Below are 26,220 nucleotides of genomic sequence, written 5' to 3' on the forward strand. Positions count from 1 at the left end.
AGTACAGCGCTCTTCACATAGTAAGCTCTCAATGAAAACCACTGATTGATTCATTGTGGTCTAATGATCCTTGCAGCCACGGACATGAGACCTAACTTCAAGAAAAGCTTCCTCAATGGGAAGCTTCTCTCTTCTCAGAGCTCCCTTCCATATACAAGATGCTTCATATACGATAGGCTCTATCCAGAGGGTTTAAAAAGAAAGCTGTTGGGGTAGGAAATTTTCCTTAAATGTAAGCATTTATGAAAATACTAGTGGACTGTCCAGTTCTGGTGTCTTTAGAGAGAGTGGAGAGAAAATTGTCTAGAAGAGAGGAGAGTTGTTCACTGTACTTTTGTTGCTGTTTATGGTGTTACAATTACACTAGGCTGCAATTTCTCCCTTTCCCCTTCCATTTGAACCAGATTAAGGTATTGTCTCCCATAGGACACTGAGAAAGTCAATGTCCTCTAACCATTTTAAGGGATTGGATAATGATTTAAGTTTTATGATTCCTAACTTGTTTATTTTATTGTTTACTTTTTATAGTTTGCATTATTACTAGTCTTATTATTTTAGAAAAAGGCATTCAAAAGGCTCTTTCAGGATGTTCATCCTACTCTGAAGACAGAACTAGCTTGGTGATTATAAATTACTTTGAAGGCAGTTGGTGCTTGGAAAGCAAATAGGGTAACTGATTTTCACTGTAGCAATCGCTTCACACTTGCTCGGCAATAAAGAATTAGCCAGGTGGCTGCTGCTAATGGATGCCAGATGAGGAATCGCGATGGGATGCTGGGACATCTATTAGATGGGCGTCGGTCTGAGCAACGCTGATGCTGCTCTAGTCACTGTGGGGAAAGAAAATGGCTTTTAAATGCAACAGGAAGGAATTGACACTTTCACAAAATGGATAAACCTGGTCTGTAGAAATAAAAAATGCTTTCCCAGCTGGGGCATCATCATCAATGGTATGTACTGAATGCTTACTGTGTGCTTGGGAGAGTTCAGTAAAACAGAGTTGGTAGATGGGTTCTCTTCCCACAGTGAACTTACAAGGATGGAGGGGGAGACAGACATTAATACAAAGTATGGCTATGTACATAAGTGCTGCGGAGCTGAGAGAGGGTTCGAATCCAAGTATAAGGGTATGTTTGGGAAGTATAATACAACGGAATTGGTGGATACGCTTCCCACAGTGAGCTTACATTGCAGCGATAACATGAATATACAGAAACTACATAATTGGGAAAAGAGAAGCAGTGGGAAAAGCTATTTTAAACCACGTGGACACTTACCCTTATAAACATGCATGCTTATGTGTTTATACAATGGTTATAGATATACATGCATATAATTACACTTCTGGTTTGAAGATACAGACCAGCTAACCATTAGACGGGTCTGTGGTTACAAAGACCAACTTGCAATTCTTTCTCTACTGCAACCTGGAAAGTCTTTTGTTTGTGATTGTGGCTGAAGTTATAAACAAAAGAGAAACTCACTGCACTTCAACACCCTGCCTTGTTAACCCTCTGGACATCCCATAATGCTAGCCACCCTTAGCCAGTTCAAGAAGAGTTTTTTTGTTTGTTGATTTATTTAATGGTATTTAAGTGCTTACTATGTGCCAGGCACTGTACTAAGTTCTTTACTCCTGCCTACCCAGGTCCCAACAGCCACCTTATTAACCCTCTGCTACTTCAACACTTCTATGTCACCTGAGTACTCTCTCCCCACCACACCTCCCAACTATCACTTAGGGACATACATTTCACTCAGGGAATAATAATGTAATAATGTTGGTATTTTTTAAGCGCTTACTATGTGCAAAGCACTGTTCTAAGCGCTGGGGTAGACACAGGGGAATCAGGTTGTCCCACGTGGGGCTCACAGTCTTCATCCCCATTTTACAGATGAGGTAACTGAGGCACCGAGAAGTTAAGTGACTTGCCCAAAGTCACACAGCTGACAAATGGCCGAGCCGGGATTTGAAGCACAGGGAGGCACTGTGGAACTGCACCTTTGCCAAATATATGAATAATCGCATAAAATCTCCAAAAAGTAAAGCTAGCACATCCCCCAAACACTGCCCCTGGTATGGGCTTTCCTGTTAGATTTATAATACAAGTTGTTTGCTGCAGCCAATTCCAAGGCAGTAGAATTTCCAGAATTTGTTGTTTCTTTTCCAGCATTCTGCAGCTGTGTATTTTGCAAGATGTGGTCCGAAATCTCTGTGTGGTTTTGCAAATAGAATCAGGTTCACAGATTACTGTATTAGAGAAGAGATTTGAGACTCTCCTCCAGTATTATCACCATAATGCGGGAAGGCTGTTGCTGAAGGGTATTGAAGAAATTGGATAACATACTATTAGCATGCATCCGAGGAGTAAAATATCCCTTTTACGGTAAAGCCTACATTGCATTTATTATCTAGATGATTCAGTGGGCAATTAGAAAACTCTTTCCATAAGAAATTTCATCTCCTAAATGTTTCCAGCTACTTTCCGTTTACTATCAGCCTAAATAGCTCAGTCTGTTTCTTTTTCTCTTTAAGGAATTAATTGTTAACCATATATTCCATTGTCCCTGGCATCAATTAGATCTTTCTTTTGTCATGAGAGGCAGCCATCAGCCATAATTTAATCAAATTTGGAATTTCAGGGCAATAGCCAGCTCTTCGAGATTACATAGCTAATCTCCATTCATTGACCTTTAGTTCACCTATATGTAGATGATATTTCATTGTACATGCAGAGGGGGGAAAAAAGAGGGAGGAATTTTTAGGAGGGGATAGTTCTGGGTGGAGCAGGCTTGAAAAAGCTAGACCAGTAAGTCGCTATTTTTGCATCTCTTCAAGGTTTTTGGAAACTCTAGGTCTTGTTCAAAACCTGTGGAAAGATTTAGGGTCCAGCTCATATACCTAAAGGCTCATCTTAACTGAACAGTGTTGGTGAGACATGAAATGGACGATTTTATTACAGGCATAGACGATTAAGGGCCAGCTTCTGTGGAGGTTTCCTGCATACAGAAATATAATGATAATAATGATATTTCAATAGTATTTATTGAGCGCTTACTATGTGCAGAGCACTGTACTAAGCGCTTGGGATAAACAAGTCGGCAACAGATAGAGACAGTCCCTGCCGTTTGACGGGCTTACGGTCTAATCGGGGGAGACGGACAGACAAGAACAATGGCACTAAACAGCGTCAAGGGGAAGAACATCTCGTAAAAACAATGGCAACTAAATAGAATCAAGGCGATGTACAATTCATTAACAAAATAAATAGGGTAACGAAAATATATATAGTTGAGCGGACGGGTACAGTGCTGTGGGGATGGGAAGGGAGAGGTGGAGGAGCAGAGGGAAAAGGGGAAAATGAGGCTTTAGCTGCGGAGAGGTAAAGGGGGGATGGCAGAGGGAGTAGAGGGGGAAGAGGAGCTCAGTCTGGGAAGGCCTCTTGGAGGAGGTGATTTTTAAGTAAGGTTTTGAAGAGGGAAAGAGAATCAGTTTGGCGGAGGTGAGGAGGGAGGGCGTTCCGGGACCGCGGGAGGACGTGACCCGGGGGTCGACGGCGGGATAGGCGAGACCGAGGGACGGCGAGGAGGTGGGCGGCAGAGGAGTGGAGCGTGCGGGGTGGGTGGTAGAAAGAGAGAAGGGAGGAGAGGTAGGAAGGGGCAAGGTGACGGAGAGCCTTGAAGCCTAGAGTGAGGAGTTTTTGTTTGGAGCGGAGGTCGATAGGCAACCACTGGAGTTGTTTAAGAAGGGGAGTGACACGCCCAGATCGTTTCTGCGGGAAGATGAGCCGGGCAGCGGAGTGAAGAATAGACCGGAGCGGGGCGAGAGAGGAGGAAGGGAGGTCAGAGAGAAGGCTGACACAGTAGTCTAGCCGGGATATAACGAGAGCCCGTAATAGTAAGGTAGCCGTTTGGGTGGAGAGGAAAGGGCGGATCTTGGCGATATTGTAGAGGTGAAACCGGCAGGTCTTGGTAACGGATAGGATGTGTGGGGTGAACGAGAGGGACGAGTCAAGAATGACACCGAGATTGCGGGCCTAAGCACTTACTCTGTGTAAGGCACTGTTCTAAGCACTGGATTTCATGTATGGTTGGTGGGAACAGAAAGTTTACTCCAGCAAAACCAGCAAGTTTTCTTGGAAGAAGTCTTATTCTTCTTGGTGCAATCTCTCAGATTCCCTGACCCCTTGCTAAAGTCCTTCCCTCTTCCCAGAGCTCCTTCCCATGTACAAATCTGCCAGACAACAGCTTTCCCCATTTTCAAAGCTCTCCAGAAATCCCATCTCTTCCAGGAGGCTTTCCAGGGTTAATTTTCTCCTCCCAGGTCAAATCCTCCCAAGTACCCCCCCTTAGCACTTGGACATTCACAGCCACTTATAGTCCTTTTGTATATACTAAGGACTAATTTATCAGTCGATCAATCCTTCATACTTGTTGAATGCTTCCCGAATGAGGAGCACTGAACTAAGCAGTTAGGGAGAGTACCGGCTAACAGAGTTGATTAGACACGTTCCCGGCCCACAAGGAGCTTACTGTCCAACAGGGAGACAATATAAAAAAATGAATTACGGATATGTAAATAAGGGCTGTGGGGCTGAGGGAGGGGTGGATAAAAGGTGCAGCTCAAGGTGCACGGGTGTTGCGGAAGAGAGTGAGAGAAGAGAAAATTGGAGGTTAGTCAGGGAAGGCCTCTTGGAGGAGATGTGATTTTAATAAGGTTTGGAAAGTGTACTGGACGATTTACCATCCTGTCTCTGATCTGTTTCCTTCCCATATTGTGCTAGACATCCTGTCTCCATGTAATCTCCTTCCTGTGGAAGATCAATCAGTTGAATTTGGGTAACGTTGTGTCAATTACATTACCACTACTAAGAACTGCTTCTGAATGGAGGGTGGAGTTCCGGCCAATGCAAGGGGGTTGGGGGGGATTTGGGGTGCCCACTGGAAGAGTTGCGGTGGAGTAGAATGCGGAAATGCTTGCAAATAAAGGTACCCGATTCGGGACGGCTCGTGGCTGTTCGTCACTCCTACCCCGTGGGGTGAGCGGGTGGCAGCCACTTCCCTCCATTTTCTGCTCTCTCGGCTCCCTGTCTTGAGTCTGTTCATTTCTACACCAAGGTCACGAAACCCTCCCGTGCGATTGCGAGATCAGAGTCGTTTCTCTGGCAAAAATCCGTAACAGAAACTAAGAAGAGTAATCCTAAATCGGATATGAAGGGGGAGGAAGTTCCAGGCCAGAAGTAAGAGGTGGGGTAGTGGACGAGATTGAGGTACCTGGCCTGTTTTCTATTCTTTTTCTTCCTATTCCAGAGCTGTCTCCCCCATTTAATTGTAAATTCCTTGAGAACTGCGATGGACTCCTTAACTTATGTGGTATACTCTGCCCACAGTCCGCCCTCAATATATGCTATTCATTGACTGATTGCTCGATCCCAATTTGAAGATGGCCCTGAATTTGTTAGACCTTAAAGTAGCCCCCAGGGCCCCTAAACCCAGCCTCTCTTCATGGCTTCTCATGGTGTGGTAACCTCACACAATACCTTAAAAGCATCTCTTTCCACTGGGGATGTTGGTTTCGGGGTGGTTGGATATAAAGAGTCATCTCCATGGGAGCATAGATGAATTAAGCAGAAAGGCACGCTTGTCTGAACCATTTTATGATTGAGGTCACTGTTCTGAGAGAAGTGGCAGCTATCATTTACAAAATGATCATTACTTCATCTCTATCGGGCTACTACCTATGAATTCTAAATAACAGAGGGCCATACTCTGAGGATTGAGGTCATTAGTGAGAGAAAGTTTAAAGTACTTGAAGCTTACGTATCAATTGATAATGACGGTTGTCCTATCCTGTCCGTAGATATTTCAGAAACAAAGCAAACCCTAGCCCCGTTAGACTCGGGAAAAGAATGATTTCTAAATACCATTTTAAAATTATTCCATAAAAAACCCATTTGAAAGTCACCAAGAGAGAAGACTGCCCTTAATCCACCCTCAACCCTACAGCACCCGTGTCTTGTTTTATGCCGTCGAGTCTTTTCTGGCCCACAGCAACATCACGGACACATCTCTCCCAGCACGCCCTGCTCTCTATCTGCAGTTGTTCTGGTTGTGTATCCATAGAGTTTTCTTGGTAAAAATACAGAAGTGGTTTACCATTGCCTCCTTCCACACAATAAACTTGTGTCCACTCTCGACCCTCTCCCAAGCTGCTGTTGCCCAGCATGGGTGAGTTTTGACTTGTAGTAGATTGCCGTCCACTCACTAGCCACTGCCCAAGCTAGGAATGGAATGGGTATGCCTCAGCATGATTCTCCCTCCCGTAGCCAAGACTGGTAGAGTACTGGAAACTCTCCAGATGTGACCATGTACATATCTTTAAATTATATATCATAAATTATTTATATTAATGTCTGTCGCCCTCTCTGGACTGTAAGCTCATTGTGGGCAGGGAACGTGTCTGCCAACTCTGTTGTATTGATCTCTCCCAAGCGATTAGTGCAGTATTCTGTACATAGTAAGTGCTCAATAAATGCCATTAATTGGTATTTTCAAGGTGGATTGGAAAGTGATCTTGTTGGAAAAACTATTACTCTAGAAAAAAATATTTTCTATAAGAATTTTTCAAGGATCTATCTGAACTAGTCTGTTATACAGCTTTAGCACTTCCAAACAAAAATTTAGACCAGAGCCCAAAATATGGACATTAAATAAAAATTTAAACAAAATGAAAAATAGAACCCATGGCCGTAAGACTGTATTTTTCAGCTATTGATGCTCACATTCTTAAATGACAGCAAAGGGGGCTGTTCACAATTTGGGGGCTAGGTAAAGATTTTGCATGCTTGAAATGGTTTCATTCTTCTCTGCAAAGCTAGTTTAGCTCTAACTGGAAATTGGCAACATCATATGGTTCTTCTTAAACATTACCCACATTAGTGGGGAAAAATGTCAGGTTCTGTGGTAAATGCAGGGTTCCATGATCTGTAATTCAGCTTTAAATTATATTCCCTCTCTCTGAAAGAATGAGAAAAGTTAACGAGCCAGGTGTGCCAGGCCAAAAGTCATTCTCTGGAATAAGACAAGCATTTTCAGAATTGGATCAATATTTTAGAAGACCTTGGGTTGAAAGTACCTACTGTGAGTGTATCAGTTCCCTTGTTAACAGAAGCCTAGGAATGCTGTCACTTTCTCTGTCTCCTCCGTTAGAAAAAGAGGAAAAGTTGGGATAATCATCATTTACCAATAGTTTGCAAGCTCCTTGAGGATAGAGTCTGTGTCTTTTGCTTCTAGCTGACTCTTCCAAGCACTTAGTAGAGTGCTTTGCACACAGAAAGTGCTCAGTAAATACAATTGAATAGTGCTCTGCACGCTGAAGGCACTCAATTGATCCCATCAATTGATTCAGCAAAATATTTGGGACTCCTCCTTTGAGTGGCAATACTGTGCTAGGCAAAGTATAGAATTTATCCAAGCTAGATCATCCCTGCCTAATGAAAGCTTACAGTCCAAATTTCAGAGCTGTAGAAAATGGGGGCTCTAGCTAGAATCTTGCCCTGTAATGAAGCTATTGTGCTGTAGGCTGAGTTGCTTCTAAGAGCTCATACCTTTGATTGATCATTATGCTTTATTGACTTTGCCACTGGGGCTGCCATTATAGAGAATTTGAAGGGATCATCCTTTCCAAAAGAATAACTCTTGCATTCTTCGTAGACCTTATGATGAACATCAGAGCTACTCTCCAGGTTTTTCCCCTTCCCATAAAGGACTTGTTTCAAGTTTTTCCTGTTCTCAACAAATCAGGAGGGCAGAGGTTGATATTAATTTTGATTGAGCAAAATGCTGTTTCAAAGCTCCTTGAAAGGACATTTTCACAAATGTTCCTGGCAGACAGCCCCTGTGAGTTTGGGATACCGATGTTCTGAGATTCACCTTCTTCCATCAGAAGGAGAGTTCTTCCAATTCCTGGCAATTAACCTACCCATTTCACAGCAGGCTGTGGATATCCAACATATTAGTGCTTGTGAAATCTTTATAAAAGGTTGGAAAATGATAAATTTTGGACTCTGTTCTCATGGGGGACCTGCTCTCCTATTTAGATGATGGGCAAAAACTAGACCCCTGTTGCTTGAGCTGGATTTGAAAGCCACAACCATCCTGTTGGTCTATTTGGAGGACTTGATTTTTGATTCATTCTGAAACAGGAATTGTAATTGATGGATCGAAGTGTACTTCAGGGTTACAGGTTGAACATTTTCAAGAGGAATTTGAGCTGTCGGTTCTCAAAGGTCTCGACTCGAAGACATAATCCAGAAAATCAAGATGGTCATATGACTCTTTGTTATGTCACATGCAGAGCCTCATACAGAGGGAGCATGAGCGAGTTCAATTCATCCTAGCTAGTATTTAGTCACCCCTCAGGAAATAACAATTTTTGGCATTGCAGATCAGTAAGTAATTTTTGTCTTCATCTGATTCTCTTATTAGATTGACCCTTGAGGGAAGGGAATGTTGTACTCTCCCAAGAGCTTAAACCAAAATGGTCCTTTCAGTAATTTTTTTGTTTAATGGTGTTTGTTAAGCACTTACTATAATAGAGGCACTGTACTAGGACTCCTGTAGTTAGCATCTAATCAGGTTGGACACTGTCCCTATCCCACACAGGGCTCATAGTATTAATCCCTTAATCCCTACTCCCTCCCTCTGCTCTGCCCTCCTCCCCTCCCCAAAGCACATGTGTATATTTGTACATATTTATTACTCTTTTATTAAGGATGTGTTTATATCTATGATTTTATTCATCTATTTTGATGGTATTGATGCCTGTCTACTTGTTCTGTTGTCTGCCTCCCCCTTATAGACTGTGAGCCTGTTGCTGGGTAGGGATTATCTCTATCTGTTGCTGAATTGTACTTTCCAAGCGCTTAGTACTGCCCGTCAAAGGGCAGGGACTGTCTCTATCTGTTGCCGACTTGTTCATTCCAAGCGCCTAGTACAGTGCTCTGCACGTAGTAAGCGCTCAATAAATACTATTGAATAAGTGCTCAATAAATATGATTGAATGAATGAGTGAAAACCCCCATTTTACAGATGAGCTAACTGAGGTGTTCAATAAATGCATTGATTGATGACATAATGGGACTAGGGTGTGTACTCACATTTCAACATTATCAGGCATACTTCTTGGGTGCACATTATGATTACAATATAGTCCTCTAGAAATCCCCCCTGAAATGCTAAAATATCCCTTATTAATAATAACAGTAATAATAATGGTACTTGCCAAGCATTTACCATAGTAAACTGTTCTAAGGGTTGGAGGAGATACAAGCTAATCAGGTGAGACACAGTCTCTGTCTTCCATGAGACTCACAGTCTTAAACCCCATTTTCCAGATGAGGTAACTGAGGCTCAGAAAAGTGAAGTGATTTGCCCAAGGTCATACAACAGCCATGTGGCAGAGCTGAAATTAGAACCCAGTCCTTCTGACTCCCAGGTCTGTATTCTGTCCACTAAATCACACTGCCTCTCATCCCTCTAATTGGATTGCAGAATGAGCTACTTTATCTGAGCAGATCTATTGATCCAGTGGGTTATTGCTTGTTATTTAAAACAGTAAATTCAGTGTGTAATTTAAGACAATCATACCTGCCTTCAGTCAGAGCCACTTCTGGGTTGGTTGGTTTGGAAAGGGCTGCTCAAGGCAGTTGTCTGGTGTGGGTCATCAGAGAATGCAAGCAATGGGGAAGAGGAAAAATCTTAAGAACATACTCATTGCGTCTCGATCTCTTCTGTCTCTCTGCCGAACTCTCACCCATGTCCTGCCTCTGGCCTGGAATGCCCTCCCTCCTCATATCCAACAGACAATGACTCTCCTCCCCTTCAGAGCCTTATTGACAACATCTCCTCCAAGAAGCCTTCCCTGACCAAGCCCTCCTTTCTTCCTCTCCCACTCCCTTCTGCATCACCCTGACTTGCTCCCTTTATTCATCCCCACCTCCTAGCCCCATAGCACTTATGTAGATATCTGTAATTTATTTACATTAATGTCTGTCTCCCTCTCTAAATTGTAAGCTTGTTGTGGATAGGGAATGTGTCCATTCATTGAATCGTATTTATTGAGTGCTTACTGTAACATTGTACCCTTCCAAGCTCTTAGTACAGTGCTCTGCACACAGTAAGCACTCATTAAATACAACTGACTGACTGACTCACTCACTCACTCAGTCACTTGGATGTGGTAACTACCCTTAACCTGATCACCCCCAGACTGAGCCCATGGAGCTCTGGCTAATTTGGTCCCAGACCATATGGCAGTCAAGATGGGCAGGGCTCCTTTGAATCCAGGGATCAGGGTCCAGAACAGTTTCTCCCAAAGAGGTCCTGCCTCCAGTCATGTGTAATTTTTCTCTCCCCCTTCATTTTGTGAGTGAATGAATGTGTGTCTGTGTGATTTGCCACTCGGGTTTTAATGGAGAAGATAATGCAAAGGTTAAGTTAAATCTGGCACACTAACTTGCTGAAGCTAGGAGAAATATTTCTGATCTGTGGGCTTAGCAGTTTGTGCCAAATCTAGTTATTAAAACAACTTCTCAGAAATCTAAAAAAAAATCAGAAGGAAAAATGTTTATGGTTCACCAATTCCTGAGAAATGCAAATCAGGTAGTTAAAGTAAGATGCTTTTAAAAGGCCAATGAATAGTTTGGAGGACTGGATTAAAAGGCCCCCTTGCCCTGTAAATTGTAATCTCACTGTGGGCAGGGAATAGTTCTACCAACTCAGTTGTACAGTAATCAACCGAGTGCTCTATTGCTCTACTATATTAAGTGGTCTACTGTTTTAAGTGCTCTACTATATTAAGTGCTCTACACACAGTAAATACTCAGTAAATGCCATTGATTGATTTGGGCCCTGTTTTCTGGTTATTGGATAGCATAAAGCGAGGTTGCCATGACTTACCTTCCATAAACCCAGCTTTTTGTATGAATTCCCAACTTTCTCTAGGATCAAAGATTTCTTGTAGATAAATTATTTGTTGATCTAATGAGCAATGTTAGCTATTTTGTCTACTTGCTACTCAAAGGAATTTTTAACCACTCATAAGTAATATGATTCCAGCAATAATGTAATTTCATTTCACCCATAAATAATGGAGAATATTTGTCCTTCACTAAACCCTCCCTGAATTAAAAAAAACAACAACAACCAGAAACCTGAATTTAAGTTCTGCTCTCAAAATCCTAAACTTCTCCAGCCCTAGGAGGCAGCTGTGGAGATTGTTTTAAATGATGTTAATTAAATCTACGGGATATATTGGAGACAGCTTTGTTTCATTCTGAGAACAATCAAACTTTGCATGACTCGTGCACAGATAATGAAGTAATGATGCCTGTGTTGTTTTTCTCCTTAGAAAATATGAAAATATTTTAATTATACTATGTATTATGTAAATCTGAGCCCTTTTTCATCTTGAATCAAACTTTAATCAACCTGAGGAGATTTATGCCAATACTTAACTTGAACATTCAGCTTTCTGTTTGATGTTGGGTTAAGAGATGAGACCAGATTATTTTTATGTTACAATTCCATAGCAAACCAGCCCTGTGGACTGGCACCCAGACTCAAAAAGACTAAAGCTGTATGCCAGCCAGGTCAAGGAAAGCCCACAGACTTTGACTGGCAACAGAGAACTGAATTCTGTTATCGAATTCGGCTACCTAAACACTAAATCACCCAGTAATAGACAAAGAAATAGAAAATTGAGTAAAGTAGACCATCATGGCCTTTGGAACCTAAGTAGAGGCGAGACAGTGGGTGGCAGGCTGAATATCAACAAGCATTTTTATGAAGCAGTTCTACCTAGCAACTGTACATCTATGAGACTTGGATTTTCCCAGGAAGACCCAGCTGGAATCTCAAGATGTTTGATCAGAGTCACCTATGATCCCCACTCGACATCAAACAGTAAGGCAGGGTCACTGACATTCAGGTCCGTAATTGCGGTCAGAGCACCAGAACTGAGGTAGGGCTTCACAGAGCTAGACATATGAGGAGAGTGGACAGTCACAAAATTCTCAAGTCACTGCTGCATGGGGAACTGAAATGGCACACACAAAAGTAGAGAGGGCAGAATATAAGACCCAATGTAAAGTACGGGGCCCAACAGCAGACAGTTGAGAGATTAAAAAGAGCAGACCACCCTGGCATGCAGTAATCAGGAAAGAGGATGCCACATTGCTTATGTACTTATCTGTAATTTGTTTATATTAGTGTCTCTCTCCCCCTCTAGACTGCAAGTTTGTTGTGAGCAGGGAACGTGTCTGTTTATTGTTGAATCGTACTCGCCCAGTCTCTTAGTACAGTGCTTTACACACTGAAAGCGCTCAATAAATATGATTGACTGACTGACTTTGGGCCGATCAGGAGACCAAGAAGCGAAGTTGAACATAGCAAAAGCAAATAGCAAATCTAGTAAAAGTGGAAGGAAATTGGAGATAAAAGTCAGCAGTAAAACATGTCAAAAGAGTTTCATGGAGGAAAAAATTGCGGGTTGAAAAGAAACCTCCTTTATTACATTGGAATGCTCTTTGTTATCGTGGTCTTTCCAGAAACAAAAATTATAGTGTGAAATAACCTTAAGGTCCCTTCTGGCTACATGAAGCATTTGAGAGGAGACTCCAGGAAGTCATATTTCATACAGCAATTTATTATTTTCATATAATTCATCTCCCATGATTTTGAACAGGGTATTATGATTATTCTCATATAAAACCATCAGTTTTTAAAGTAATAAAGCAAGCAAAAGATTCACCATTGTCAGGGGCAGAATTCTGACCTTTAGGAAAGAAGACTTCCAGAAACCTAGATCTAAAAAATAGTTTCCCCTTTAAGGAATGCGGTCAACTATTGGCCAGATACAGGGCTGGATAGGTGAACTCTCCAAATCCCGCCCCAGTATACTGAATATTTGTCAAGGAATAAAGTCGGACAAACTTCCAGAGCTATTTGGAAATATCTCAGCCAAAAACCCAGCATTAATTTTCTCCATGGCTAAAAGTGAGGACACACGATGTCAGCGGTCGTGTGTGAAAAAAGCAAATGACACCCAGTGGAACTATACCTCCCTCCCACTGAGACTGTGAACCCATATATAACAGGGACTGTGCCCAACTTCATTATCTTGCATCTACCCTAGAGCTTAGTACAGTGCTTGGCACCCAGGCACTTAACAAATAATATTATCACTACTCACACTCAGAGTACTCAGAACTGGGTGTTACACTGAACAGCAGTGAACTGGAATTCTCATCCATGTTGGGATTTATACTGAAACACCAGCAATTGTGATCTAGAAAAGGTGAGGGACGCAGGATGCATTCTAATAGCACATAAACACCAGTTCCATGATGAACTAAAATTTCTGTCCTTAAAAAAACCAAAACTCATAACACTTTATTTGAAATAGTGATAAATATCTGAGTGTTGGGGAATAACCAGAAATTCTTCAACTGACTTGTATTGTTAAAGATGTCCCAAAGTCAGTGGTCTTTTTTTTCTTCCATCTTAATGAAGAATTTTCAACCCTCTCTGCCTTTATCCATCATAGAAATTTTTGCACTATTTTTTTTAACAGCATGCTTTCCTTTGTGCCAAGGAAAATAATTTCACCAGGTGGGAGAAGGAAGTTATTAATTATATCAACTAATTTCAAGCTGAAGTTTAAATCTAAATGTTCTCAGAAAACTACATGGAGCTTGCTCCATACCCACAATACTTGGTATTGTATGCATAAACCACAGCCAAATGAGAGAAGAATCATTTCAGGCTCTTTGATTACACCTTGCCAAGTAAAGTCTCATTTACTATTTTGGAATTAAATTTTAAGTGTGTCTAAACACAATCTTTCTACAGAGAAAAGTAGATTCTGGTAGCACCATATTTTGCTATATGGAAACTACAATATAACATTAGTTTTTCTGGGTTTAATTTAGGTTCCCACTGTCTCTTCCTAAGGGAAGAGGAAATTTTTAGTTCTATACACCCTTATGTAAATTGTGTTTTTGGAAGTTTTCAAGCATGTTATATTTGTGTTATTTGTACGGGTATGTAGTAGTGGGTATTTGACACCCAGAGTCCTGTCTTACCTATTTGCAGTAATTCTCTGTGCTGTGTGAGTTTTTCAAGCTGGCTGAAAGAGTTCACAGAAGCAATAGCAAAGATAGATGAGGAAAAATAGAGGGAGTTCTTCCTGGAGGTCCTCTAAATAGAGATAGCCAATAGAATGCTTAGTACAATATATCCTCGGAAGATAGTATAAGCACTTAAATGCAATTACTATCGGGGGAAAATTAAACAGAAATAGCCTGAAGTATTAGGCAGTTATGTAAACAGCTGGAGAATTGTTTCCCACATTCGGCAGTGTGGCCATGTCTGAGAGAATTGGCCTGGGTGACTTCTCACCCAAGCGCTCAATCAGTAGTATTTATTGAGCACTTCCTGTTTGCAAAGCACTGTATTAAACACTTGGGAAAGTACAGTACAGTAGAATTGGTAGCTACTATCCCTGCCCAGAGGAAGCTTACAGCTTAGTGTTCTGCAATCGACTCTGTAGCAAGGGAAGGTCATGTGATCTGCCATTTAGGCCTCCGCCCTTTCCATAAGGTAATCTCTCTCTGCATCGCTTTGTCAGGATCATCCTAAAACCTGTTTGATGACCAACACGAGCTGGTAAAAGAGAAACATAAGTATTGGGGGAATCAGTTGGAAAGAGTTTTGATAGGGTACTAAAAGGCATTCAGTGTGGAGCTCATGCTGGCAGCTGTTTAGCTGCCTTCATCCTGACTGGACATTCAGTGAAAGGAACTGAGAAGCACTGTGGCCCGGTGGAGAAAGCACAGGCCTGGGCAGTCAAAGAACCTGGGTTCTAATTCCGGCTCGGTCTTTTGTCAGCTGTGTGACCTTGGGCAAATCATTTCACTTATTTGTGCCTCAGTTATCTCATCTGTAAAATTTGGGATTAAGACTGTGAACCCCATATGGGACATGGACTGTGTTCAGCCTGGTGTCTTAAAGCTACCCCGACGCTTAGAGTGCCTGGCACATCGAACTTAACAAATGCCATTTAAAAAACAGAAAAGAAATGGGGAAACTGATTGATTCACTATTCTTTTTCATCAGAAACTTCTTCCCAAATATAGGAGTTCAACCTACATACCATCGATTTTAAAAACTTCAACTTTCAAGCTTGCCTGACCATTAATGACCAGGTGCAGAGTGAGAGGTGAATGGTGATGGTGTCTATAGAGTTCAAGAGTTACGCTCTGTACTCCATGTTTCAAAAAGGGGAAAGCAACTCTCAAATGGAAAAAAACAAAACAAATCAATTAGCTATTTCCATTGGCTTATGGAACGGGTGAAATCAACACGAAGAAATGGTAGAGTGACATAAGGCATGAAAGATAACCATGAAATAGTTTTGGCATCTCTGCCTTCCTCAGCGGAACATTTATCTATTGGAGAAGAACCTGGTTTGAGCTCTCCACAAACTGCAGGGGATTCATTCGTTCATTCGACTGAATTTATTGAGCACTTACCATGTGCAGAGCACATAAGGGATGGAGATGAGCAGAAAAAAGTTTTGTTCTAACTCTTTTAAGCGGTAATCTATTTCCCTACCATCTTTCCATTCAGTGACTAATAGTGCTTTGCACCAATTATGTGACCCCCCAGAACCATCCGTGAACAAGCCATTTCCTGTTTTTCATTAGAAATCAAGGCAAGCTGCAGCATAATTAACTTCACCTGCCCGAGAAACCATATTCTTAAACAAAGAGAGAAAGTTGTGTCTAGGATGCTTCTAGGGCTTGGAGGAAGTCCAATGGAAAGTAAAGACATGCCCCTCTGGGGAAGCCACTCCCTGGGTAGTGAGTCGAGAGATGCAATGAATGATGAGTCTAAAGTCAAATTAAGTTTCTACCCCGCATAACCTGGCCAGGCCTGATTTCCAGATATTCTTGGATTTAGCTATATATTTGTCATCCTTGTGTATAAACTGGGCCATGTTTCTTGGTCTGCTCGAGCTAAATGGTGCAGGATTGTGACTCCAAACCTCTCCTCTATTTGCTGGTATTTACTGATCATCTACTGTGTTTGGAGCACACTAGTAGTATCTTATTACAGTGCTACCAGGTATAATAGAAACAAAAAAACCCAGTTCTCACCCTCAAGAAGCTTACAGTCTTATAACGTGATCTGCATCTTTTGTATTAGCTGAGTTGGAACAGTGTTGTCATTGTCCCCAAATTTTGGCCTATCTAGAGCCTTAACCATTTGTGGATCAGAGGACTGATTGAAATAGGCTGGCTGACCTCTCGTGTCTCCCAATTCCAGTCCATATTTCTCTCTGCTGTCTGGATCATTTTTCTACAAAAACGTTCTGGACACATCACCCTGCTCCTCAGAAAACTCCAGTGATTGCCCATCCACCTCCACATCAAGCAAAAACTCCTCTCCATTGCCTTTAAAGCACTTCATCACCTTTCCCCTCCTAGCTCACTTTGCTTCTCTCCTTCTACAACCCAGCCCACACACTTCGCTCCTCCAGTGCTAGCCTTCTCACTGTGCCTCAATCTCTCCTGTCTCGCAGCCAACCCCTTGCCCATGTCCTGCCTCTGGCCTGGAACGCCTCCCTCCTCAAATCCAACAGACAGCCACTCTCCCCTGCTTCAAAGCCTTCTTGAAGGGTCATCTCCTCCGAGGGTCCTTCCCAGGCTAAGCCCCACCTTTCCTAATCTCCTACTCTCTTCTGCATCATCCTGACTTGCTCCCTTGGTTCTTCCCTCTTCCCAGCCCCAAAGCACTTATCTGTAATTTTATTTATCCCTTTGCTTCCCCCCCGACCCCAACGCCCCAAAACACTTATGTACATATCTTTAATTTTCTTTATTTGTATTGATGTCTGTCTCCCCACTCTAGACAGTGTGCTCATTGTGGGCAGGGAATATCACTGTCTATTGTATTTTACTTTCCTACACATTTAAGAAGCAGTGTGGCTTAGTAGAAAGAGCAAGGGCCTGGGAGTCAGATGGTCATGGGTTCTAATTCTGGCTCTGCCACTTAGCGGCTGTGTGACCTTAGGCAGTTCACTTCACTTCTCTGGGCCTCAGTTCCCTCATCTGGAAAATGGGGATGGAGACTGTGAGCCCCATGCAGGGACTGTGTCCAACCCGATTTGCTTGTATCCACCCCAGCGCTTAGTACAGTGCCTGACACACAGTAAGCACATAACAAATACCATTTAGTACAGTGCTCTGCACACAGTAAGTGTTCAATAAATATGATTGGATGAATGACTGAGTCTCCCAATGGGAACGATGGACAAGTCCTGGTCCATCAATTTCAGGACCAAGAACCTACCGGAAAGAACTGATTACAGTGTTGGTGGTTTATGTGGAGCCACTAACATTCTCATCCTTGCCAAGAGGATATGTTTAGATACTGTAAAAATACTGTATAGAGTCTGTCTTCAATGAGACTCCACATTAGAAACAGTGGGAGTAAGCCCGGTATTTAACTGGAAAATTTAAACATTTGGAAATCTAGCTAAAACTCACCCTATAAATGTCAGCTACTGTTGATGTTTACTTGCTGGTGGTTGGTGCTTGGAAAATTTTAATGCCGTTTGAGATTTATGAGCAAGGGTAGCATTCCAACCTTTTTAAAACAGTTCCACTTCTCTGCTTTTCAGTGTATGTTAAAACCAAGACGAACACATATTTAAAGAGTCTCTTGGGAAAGAGTCAGCCTGGTGACTTGATTAGAAAGCGGGACGAAGCCATTTAACTCCTGCTTGCGGGTGAAGAAACCTCAGCCGATTTAGTCCTCAACTCACAGGAGAAGTCAGTGCCAGGTAGAATTACCCATTTTTCACACACAAAATGACTGCACAATGGATGTACAACAGGGCCAGGCTGTTGGCTTTGCATACCGAAGGAGCTGACAGAGTCCCAGATGGAGGTGTTTTTCAGCCATCTGTCAAACGAGCCAATCATCAGAAATAACCACGTGCCTAGAGTGAGTTTTCTCTGTCTGTCTGGAACCATTTCTCATCCAGTAGGGAAGGGGGGGGGCAAGCCAGAATCCCAAAGAATGGTGAGATCTACCTAGAGGAGACAGAAAGGAAAGAGGAATTGTATTTGCATCACCAAATATACCGTTACTGAGGTCTAGGTTAACGCTTAGTATTCTGCTGACTTTGTGCAATCTCTCCTTTATATTATTCTCCTTTGGAACTACAGAGAGAAAAAGCCGTATTCTGTCCAGTGATTGCAGTGGTTTTAAGAAACCGATACACAAATAAAGTTGGAGTGGCAGATCATTACGCAGAGGAACCCAGTGTGCCTTCTAGATATTGTTTTTCTCCAGGGACCCAGCAGAGATTTGAAACAGGAAAAAGGAATAGGTTGGATTTGTCCAGGAAGACAAAGACGGGGCCTAGAGTAAGGGAAAACTGAAGGAAATAGGAGACAGGTCCATTGAAATTCTCTAGGACTAGATGGACTCCTTAATTCTCTGTCCTTTGTCAATATCTCTTGTTTCTGACTAGTAGAAGCAAGATTTCTGGTTTCTGTCTCATCTCGCAAGATTTCCAAGTCCCATCATTCTAGAATGCTGAGAGAGTCTAGAATTCACAGGTACTGGCCCCAAGTGGGAACTCTGTCTGGCTTTTCAAGTGAAAAGTGGCCACGTTTGTGACCACCATGGGATTTGGGTGCCCTGGCCATCCATTTAAAATTAGATAATAATAGTTGTGGTATTTAGGGCACTTACTTTGTGCCAAACCCTGCTAAGCACTGAAGTAGATGCAATTTAAGTAGATCAGACACAATGCCTGACCCACAGTCTAAAAGGGAGGGAGAATGGGTATCCTATTTGTATTTTTAGCAATAAGGAAACTGAGGCATGGAGAAATTAAGTGAATTGCCCAAGGTCACACAGCAAGCAAAATAGCTATAGTTAATGGAATGTCATCACACAAAATGGAAAGGGGCTAGCAAAATTTCCTGCCTCCTCAGAGAGGATTAGAACACCCTCCCTTGCCTCCCAGGCTGGTATTCTTTCCAGCAGGCCATGCTGCTTCTCTAGAGTAAAAAGAAAAAGAGGCAGATTGTCATAACCACATCTGTGGAAGTTTTCAAAGATGTTCACTGTCCCCTCAATATCTCCTCAGGGTCATTCAGAGACTGTTTGTCCCTGTGGCTGTATCTCTAGATGTTCTAGATAAGGCAAACCCAGTGTCCTGGTGTTAATGAGTTAGTGCTCTCCCAGGAGGCTGATTTGAAACATTTGGATGAGGAAAAATATGCCATTCCCCCCCACCCCCGCCCCTTGTCTTTTTTTGTGATAACATTCCATTGTGCTCTAGGTGCCCATCATCAATCAGCGCTTAGAACAGTGTTTGACACAGTAAGCGGTTAACAAATGCCATAGTAATTCCATAATAATCAATCAGTGCTTGGTATTTGTTGAATGCTGCCTGTGTGCAGAGAATATGATACAATGGAATTGATAGACATGATCTCAGCCCACAAAGAATTTATATTCTAGAGCAGATTGTAAGCTTCCTATCAGTCAGTCAATCCATCACTCAGCGGTATTGAGTGCTTACTTTGTGCAAGTGCTGTACTAAGCGCTTGAGAGAGTACAGTGCAGCAGAATTAGCGGACACATTCCCTGCCCATAACGAGCTTACAGTCTAGAGGGGAAAACAGACATTAACATAATTTATAATGTATAAAGATACGTACATACATACCTTTATTTCTAGGCCCAATCTTGCAGAAGCCCATCCAAGTCTACCTGAATCTCAAGCATTTCTCCAGGTGAGGGCCAGACAACCTGTGAACCATCTCCCAGTTAAACCAGAGCGATAGCACCTCTCTCCCAGGCTTCTGTTCATACAGGGAGCGCTGCTTGCAATGGAGGAAGAGACACTGGACATCTTCCAGGTGGCCTTTTTGGTTATGCACTCTGAGCCTGAAGCCTGCCCAGCCCCGACAAGTATCAGGCATACTGCCAGGACTCAGTATCTTGGGGCAAAAAAAAAAAAAAAAGGACTGAATCAAAGCTCTTTCTTGGTCACCTTTAAATGGGCTTATTTCAATTGCAGGAAGAAAAGAGAGTGATTGTATTCTGAAAAATTTCCCAAGAAACATCTCAAAACTGTTTCTTCTTTTCTTTTGTCTCACCAACAGGGATAAGGTAATAAGGCTCATTCCAGAGACGAAAAGGGAGGCACATGTGCTGAAGGATATATACCATCAATTTAAGGTAAAATCAATCCCTCTGGTTCTTCATGTTGCGTGGAATGTTCCTAGAGATTAGCCTAATCATTTTTTTTAATGGTATCTGTTAAGTGCTTACTATTTGCCAGGTGCTGTAGTAAGCTCCGGGGAAGATAAAAGATGATCAGGTTGGAAATAGTCCCATGTGGGGGTTCACAGTCTTAATCCCCATTTTACAGATGAGGAAACTGAGGCCCAGAGAAGTGAAGTGACTTGCCCAAGGTTATCCAGCTGACAGTGGTGGAGTCAGGATTAGAACTGTGGTCCTTCTGACTCCTAGACCCTTGCTCTGTGCAGGCACTGCTTCTCAATTGATTCATTGATCTAAACTTGGAACTGGTTAAAGGGATCTGGATCTTTTAACCTGTGGAAAAGAAGGCTAAGAGATAACATAACTTGTCTAATACCGACAGGTCAGGATTGTGTAAGAGCTGACACCCTGGACCTCTGTTTCTTTTCTTTCCCCTCCCATTGCAGCTCATTGTCTTGGCCATTTTACCAGTTCTTACCAATCAACTGTATTTATTGAGCACTTACTCTGCGCAGAGCACTGTACTAAGTGCTTGGGAGGGCAGTATAACGCACACATTCCCTGCCCACATCCACTGAAGGAGGATGAAATATTTATTTAAAAAGAGAAGAAACTCAAACTACACTGATCCATTCTTACAGGCAACAATGGCAAGTGGGAGGTGAAGGTGAAGGTTGAAATGTTAGGGGAAATAAGCCTATCCAAAAATCCGACTACATGGAAAACAAGCCTGAAATTCTTAGTAGAAAACAAAGAATTTCACATACACAATAGGCCTAATTAGGCTCGCATTGCCAGAACCTTGACGGTTGCTTTCTAATTAATTTTTATGTTTGTGTAGAGGATGTTGCAAACTGAAAGTTAAATTTGCTTGTTTATAAAAGAGAAGAGAAAGTGCCAGCTGATAAGATTGCCATGATTAAGCTTCTCTGGGGGATTTATATGAAGTAGGATGAAAGGAGGTAATGTGCAGGTGTTGGAAACATCACCTCCCTAAATCAGAAGTGGTTTGAGGGAATGCCATCAGCTTTGTGATAAAAAAGGGCTGGATGCCTTTCTCAGAGGATCTAATTGTTGCTCCTTCAAATTAATGATTGTAGTAACAATAGTTGTATTTGTTAATACTTGGCATAATACTTTATGCCAAGTATTATGCTAGTCACTGAGGTGGGTACAAATGCAATCAGATCAAAAACGGTTCCCGCCCCCCGCCCACAAGGAGTTCACAGTCTAAGGGAGAGGGAGAGCAGCTATTTTATCCCCATTTTACAGATGAAGAAAATGAAGCACAGCAAAGAGAGTGACTTAAATAAGGTCACACAATTGGCAAGTGGCAGAATTGGGATTAGAAACCCAGGTTTCCTGACCCTCAGTTCTGTGTTCTTTCCATTAAGACACGCTGCTTCTAGAGACCCATCTACTCCTGCAGTCTTCTTAAGTGCTTAGAACAGTGCTCTGTACACAGTAAGTGCTCAATAAATATTAGTGATGACAGCTTAGGGTGGGCAGCAGCTTCTGTGGGGTAGAAATATTGATAGTTTTCCCATATTGGTGTAGTAATCACACACCTTCAGGGAGGTTATAAACTGGATTGTAAACTAGAGGATAGCAGGCATCGAGTCTACTAATTTTGTTATACCCTCCCAATCACCTAGTACCATGCTCTGCACATAGTTTACACTCACTAAATGCAACTAATAATAATAATGGCACTTGTTAAGCGCTTACAATGTGCCAAGCACTGTTCTAAGCACTGGGGTAGAAACAAGGTAATCAGGTTGTCCCACGTGGAGCTCACAGCCTTATATCCCATTTTACAGATAGGTAACTGAGGCACAGAGAAGTTTAGTGATTTGCCCAAAGTCACACAGCTGACAAGTGGCAGAGGTGGGATTAGAACCCACGACCTCTGACTCCCAAGCCCGGGCTCTTTCCACTAAGCTACACTGCTTCTCTATAATAATAATAGTACATGTTAAGCACTTACTATGTGGCAAGCACTGTTCTAAACACTAGAGTAGATACAGGTTAATCAGGTTGAGCACAGTCCATGTCACACAAGGGGCTCACACTCTTAATCTCTATTTCACAGATAAGGTAACTGAGGCCAGAGAAGTTAAGTAATTTGCCGAAGGTCACACAGCAGACGTGTGGCAGAGCTGGGATTAGAACCCAGGTCTTTCTAACTCCCAAACCCATGCTCTATCCACTAAACCACAAGAATAACTTATTGATTGGGTGCCTAAATTTTGGATGATCCTAATGCTCTGAGGAAGCAAACACTTCAGAAGGTGAAATTCCCTTTTGGTCCGCTGATGAAAGTTTTTAGCAGCAACCTGTCCACCACAATCCTCCCCTGGCCCCCCATCCTCAACCCAGTTTAGCTCACTAGTTGTTCTTCTCCAGCATTTTACTTTGTACATTGTTTTTGGTTATGTTTTCGTTAGGTTATTCATGGTTCTTGTCAAGTGTTTCCTCTGTTCCAGGCACTGTGCTAAGCACAGGGATACATTCAAACTCATCAGCTTGAACACAGTCCTTGTCACACATGGAGCTCACAGCCTTATTCCCCATTTTACAGAAGAGGTAACTGAGGCACAGAGAATCACATAATAATTATGGTATTTGTTAAGCACTTACTATGTGCCAGGCACCTCTCCTTCTGGTCAGTTAGTTCTCAGCCCTCTTTCTCTGCTTTAGAGTTTAAGGTCATAAACATTGCCATTCTGGGATCAGACCCAATGACCCATCCACCCTAGATTCTGTTTCTACCACTAGAAAGCATCCTCAAACATTTAAGCTTCCAATATGCTCAGAAGAACCATGTGATAATTGCCCTCCCACATCCATCCTCTCGGATGCTTTAGTCTTTTAATAATGTTGGTATATGTTAAGCACTTACTATGTGCAGAGCACTGTTCTAAGTGCTGGGGTAGATACAGGGTAATCAGGTTGTCCCACATGAGGCTCACAGCCTTAATCCCCATTTTACAGATGAGGTAACTGAGACACAGAGAAGTTAAGTGACTTGCCCAAGGTCACACAGCTGACAAGTGGGGGAGCCTAGATTCGAACCCAAGAGCTGACTCCCAAGCCCTTGCTCTCTCTCACTGAGCCACGTTGCTTCTGTTTTATGGCCTTCTATAGCAAAGCATAAATTGCCTCAGAACTCAGTCAGTCCTCTAGTCTCTAAGCTCATTGTGGACAGGGAATGTGTCTGTTTATTAATAATTATGGTATTTGTTAAGCACTTATCATGTGCCGGGCACTGTTCTAAGCACTAGGGGCCTGGGAGTGAGAATGTCATGGGTTCTAAACCCAGCTCTGCCACTTGCCTACCATGTGACCTTGGGCAAGTCACTTCGCTTCTCTGGGTCTCAGTTACCTCAGCTGGAAAATGGGGATTGAGACCGTGAGCCCCAAGGGTGATCAGGGACTGTATCCAACCCGATTTGCATGTATCCACCCCAGCGCTTAGTATAGCGCCTGATACAGAGAAAGCGCTTTAACAAATACCATAATTTTTATTATTATTACAAGCAAATCTGGGTGGGGACAGTCCCTGACTCACAATCTCAATCTTCTTTTTACAGATGAAGTAACTAAGACACGAAGAAGTGAAGTACAGTTGAATTGTAAATCCATTCAATTTATGTTCAATTTACTTCATTCAGTTCATTCAATTTACATCAACAGTATTCAGTAAATAAGATTGAGTGAATGAATTAATTTATTGAGTGCTAACTGTGTGCAGAGCACAGTATTAAGTGCTGGGGAGAGCACAATATAACATTGTAACAGACACATTCCCTGCCCACAACGATCTTCCAGTCTAAAGGGCTACAGTGCCTGGCACATAGAGGGAGAACAGTCTAGAGGAGGGTCCTCTTGTCTTGCCTGCCTTGGGGGTCCTAGGCTCCATACAAGGATTTGTAGTGCCACATATATCTCCTTTCCCAAAGGCACTCAGGAGCGTGGGAAAGATCCACAAGGAGCTTTCTAGTTATTGTCTTTTTTTGCAACTGCTGGCTTTTTCTGGTTTTTAAGTAACAGAATGAAAACACTTGCGATGCAGGCTGATTTCCAAATGAGTTATCTGAATTAAATCTGAGGAACCCATTTTGAGGTATGATGTGAATGTTTCTGTCTCAGCGTTGATATCAGAGATTGACTGTAAGTGAGCTAAATAACTTAGAAAAAATAAAAGCCCTGGCACCCTGAGGGAAAACAAGAATAGATTATAAAACACAACTGTGGGCTCACATCTCTTTTAACTGGCTTGATCACTATTTCTTTGCCTAGTAGAAGTCAGCACTTGGGTTTATATGTAAATTCAATTGAGTCTTCAATTTTATTTCTTCTGAATCCCCTCCTTGGGAACATTTTTAGGCCTGTCTCTTCCCATTAGACTATAAACTCTTATGGGCCAGGAGTTTGCTTCTGTTGTACTGCCCAAATGTTTAGTGCATTGAACTCAGGTGCTCAATTAATCCAATCACTGTTAATACTACCAATACCTTTTTCTTTCTAAAGTCCATGTTTTCAGAAGTGTGATTGTACAAACCCACTTTGAGGCCCATTTTCAAATTGAGGTGTTCATAATGCTGTGGTGTGTTTTTGGAGTATCTTTGGAGACAGGAGGGCCAAATGGAAAGACCATAAGTGAGGAGACTATTCACCTAGCCTCAGCTCTGTCACCGGCCTACTGGGTGACCTCGGACAAATGGGTTAGCCTCTCTGTAATGCTTTTCTCATTTGTAAAATGGGGATGTGATACCGGCTCTCCCTACCTCTTAGTCATCCAAGTTCATTTTGGGCAGGAAACATGTCTATCAACTCTATTATACTGTACTTTCCCAAGCACTTATTACAGTGCTCTTCATACAGTAAGCATTCAATAGAAACGATTGATTATACTGTCAACGCTGAGTGGGATAGGGTCTAATTATTTTGTATTTACCTTAATGTCTAGCGCAGTGTTTTGGCACAAAGTAAGTACTTAATAGTCCATTATTACATTATCAATATGCTATCATCATTTGAATGACCTTGAAGGGTTGGTTAAAGATGCAAAGTTAAGAATTTTCTCTACCCGCTGGGAATTTTATTTTTTACAAGCTTTGGGCTAATACCTTCAGAGGGAAACTATAAAAGTGCATATTCACCATCCACATTTGACTCATTGTTTGCAATCAGTGTCAAAATGACCACACAGCCACATTCATTCATTCATTCAATCGTATTTACTGAGCGCTTACTGTTTGCAGAGCACTATACTACTGCCTAAAACACTCAATAGAAAAATCAATGAGTGTTTTTTTTCCACAGTAGTCACAATTTGTCAGTCATTTCTGATACTGGAACTTAATCATGTCAATTAACAATCACCTATTGCAGGATTCTGGATTATAAATCCCGTAATGGCAGGCAAAGAAACAGTGACCAGCACTTAGAGCAGTGCTTGGCACATAGTAAGCGCTTAACAAATACCATTATTATTATTGTAATATCTCCTCCCTAAAATTGAACTCTCTGTTCAGATTCAGGTGGAGGGCACTGCAGAGTAATCCATCAGTCACTCAATCATATTTATTGAATGCTTACCATGAGCAGAGCACTGGACTAAACAATTGGGAGAGTAGAGTATAACAGCATAACAGAGTTGGTAGACATATTCCCTGCAGTTGGTATCCATTAGTTGTCTACTCTGTACAAACACTGTACTAAATGCTAAGGGAAAAATACCAACCACCACTGGTTAGAATTAGACATGGTCTCTGGCCTTCAGGGGACTCACAGTCTAAAAATAAAGTAGGGAGAGGGGGTTGGCAACAGACACATAGGGAA

The 26,220-nt window shown here is 42.2% G+C and overlaps 1 protein-coding gene across 3 annotated transcripts in view; it reads left to right on the forward strand.

Annotated features, from left to right (window-relative positions):
- Window positions 1-26,220, forward strand: part of CPA6 (carboxypeptidase A6) — a 125,117-nt gene that overhangs the window by 33,428 nt on the left and 65,469 nt on the right. For 2 of the 3 annotated variants that reach the window (XM_029068228.1, XM_029068229.1), the window contains exon 2: window positions 20,253-20,328. In XM_029068228.1, the coding sequence (XP_028924061.1) occupies window positions 20,253-20,328 (76 nt within the window). Of the gene's footprint in view, window positions 1-780; window positions 951-20,252; window positions 20,329-26,220 lie in introns of those variants that run through there. The other variant, XM_029068230.2, reaches the window with a different exon arrangement.

The sequence above is a fragment of the Ornithorhynchus anatinus genome, chromosome 7 (assembly GCF_004115215.2).
Source record: "Ornithorhynchus anatinus isolate Pmale09 chromosome 7, mOrnAna1.pri.v4, whole genome shotgun sequence".
Lineage (NCBI taxonomy): Eukaryota > Metazoa > Chordata > Mammalia > Monotremata > Ornithorhynchidae > Ornithorhynchus > Ornithorhynchus anatinus.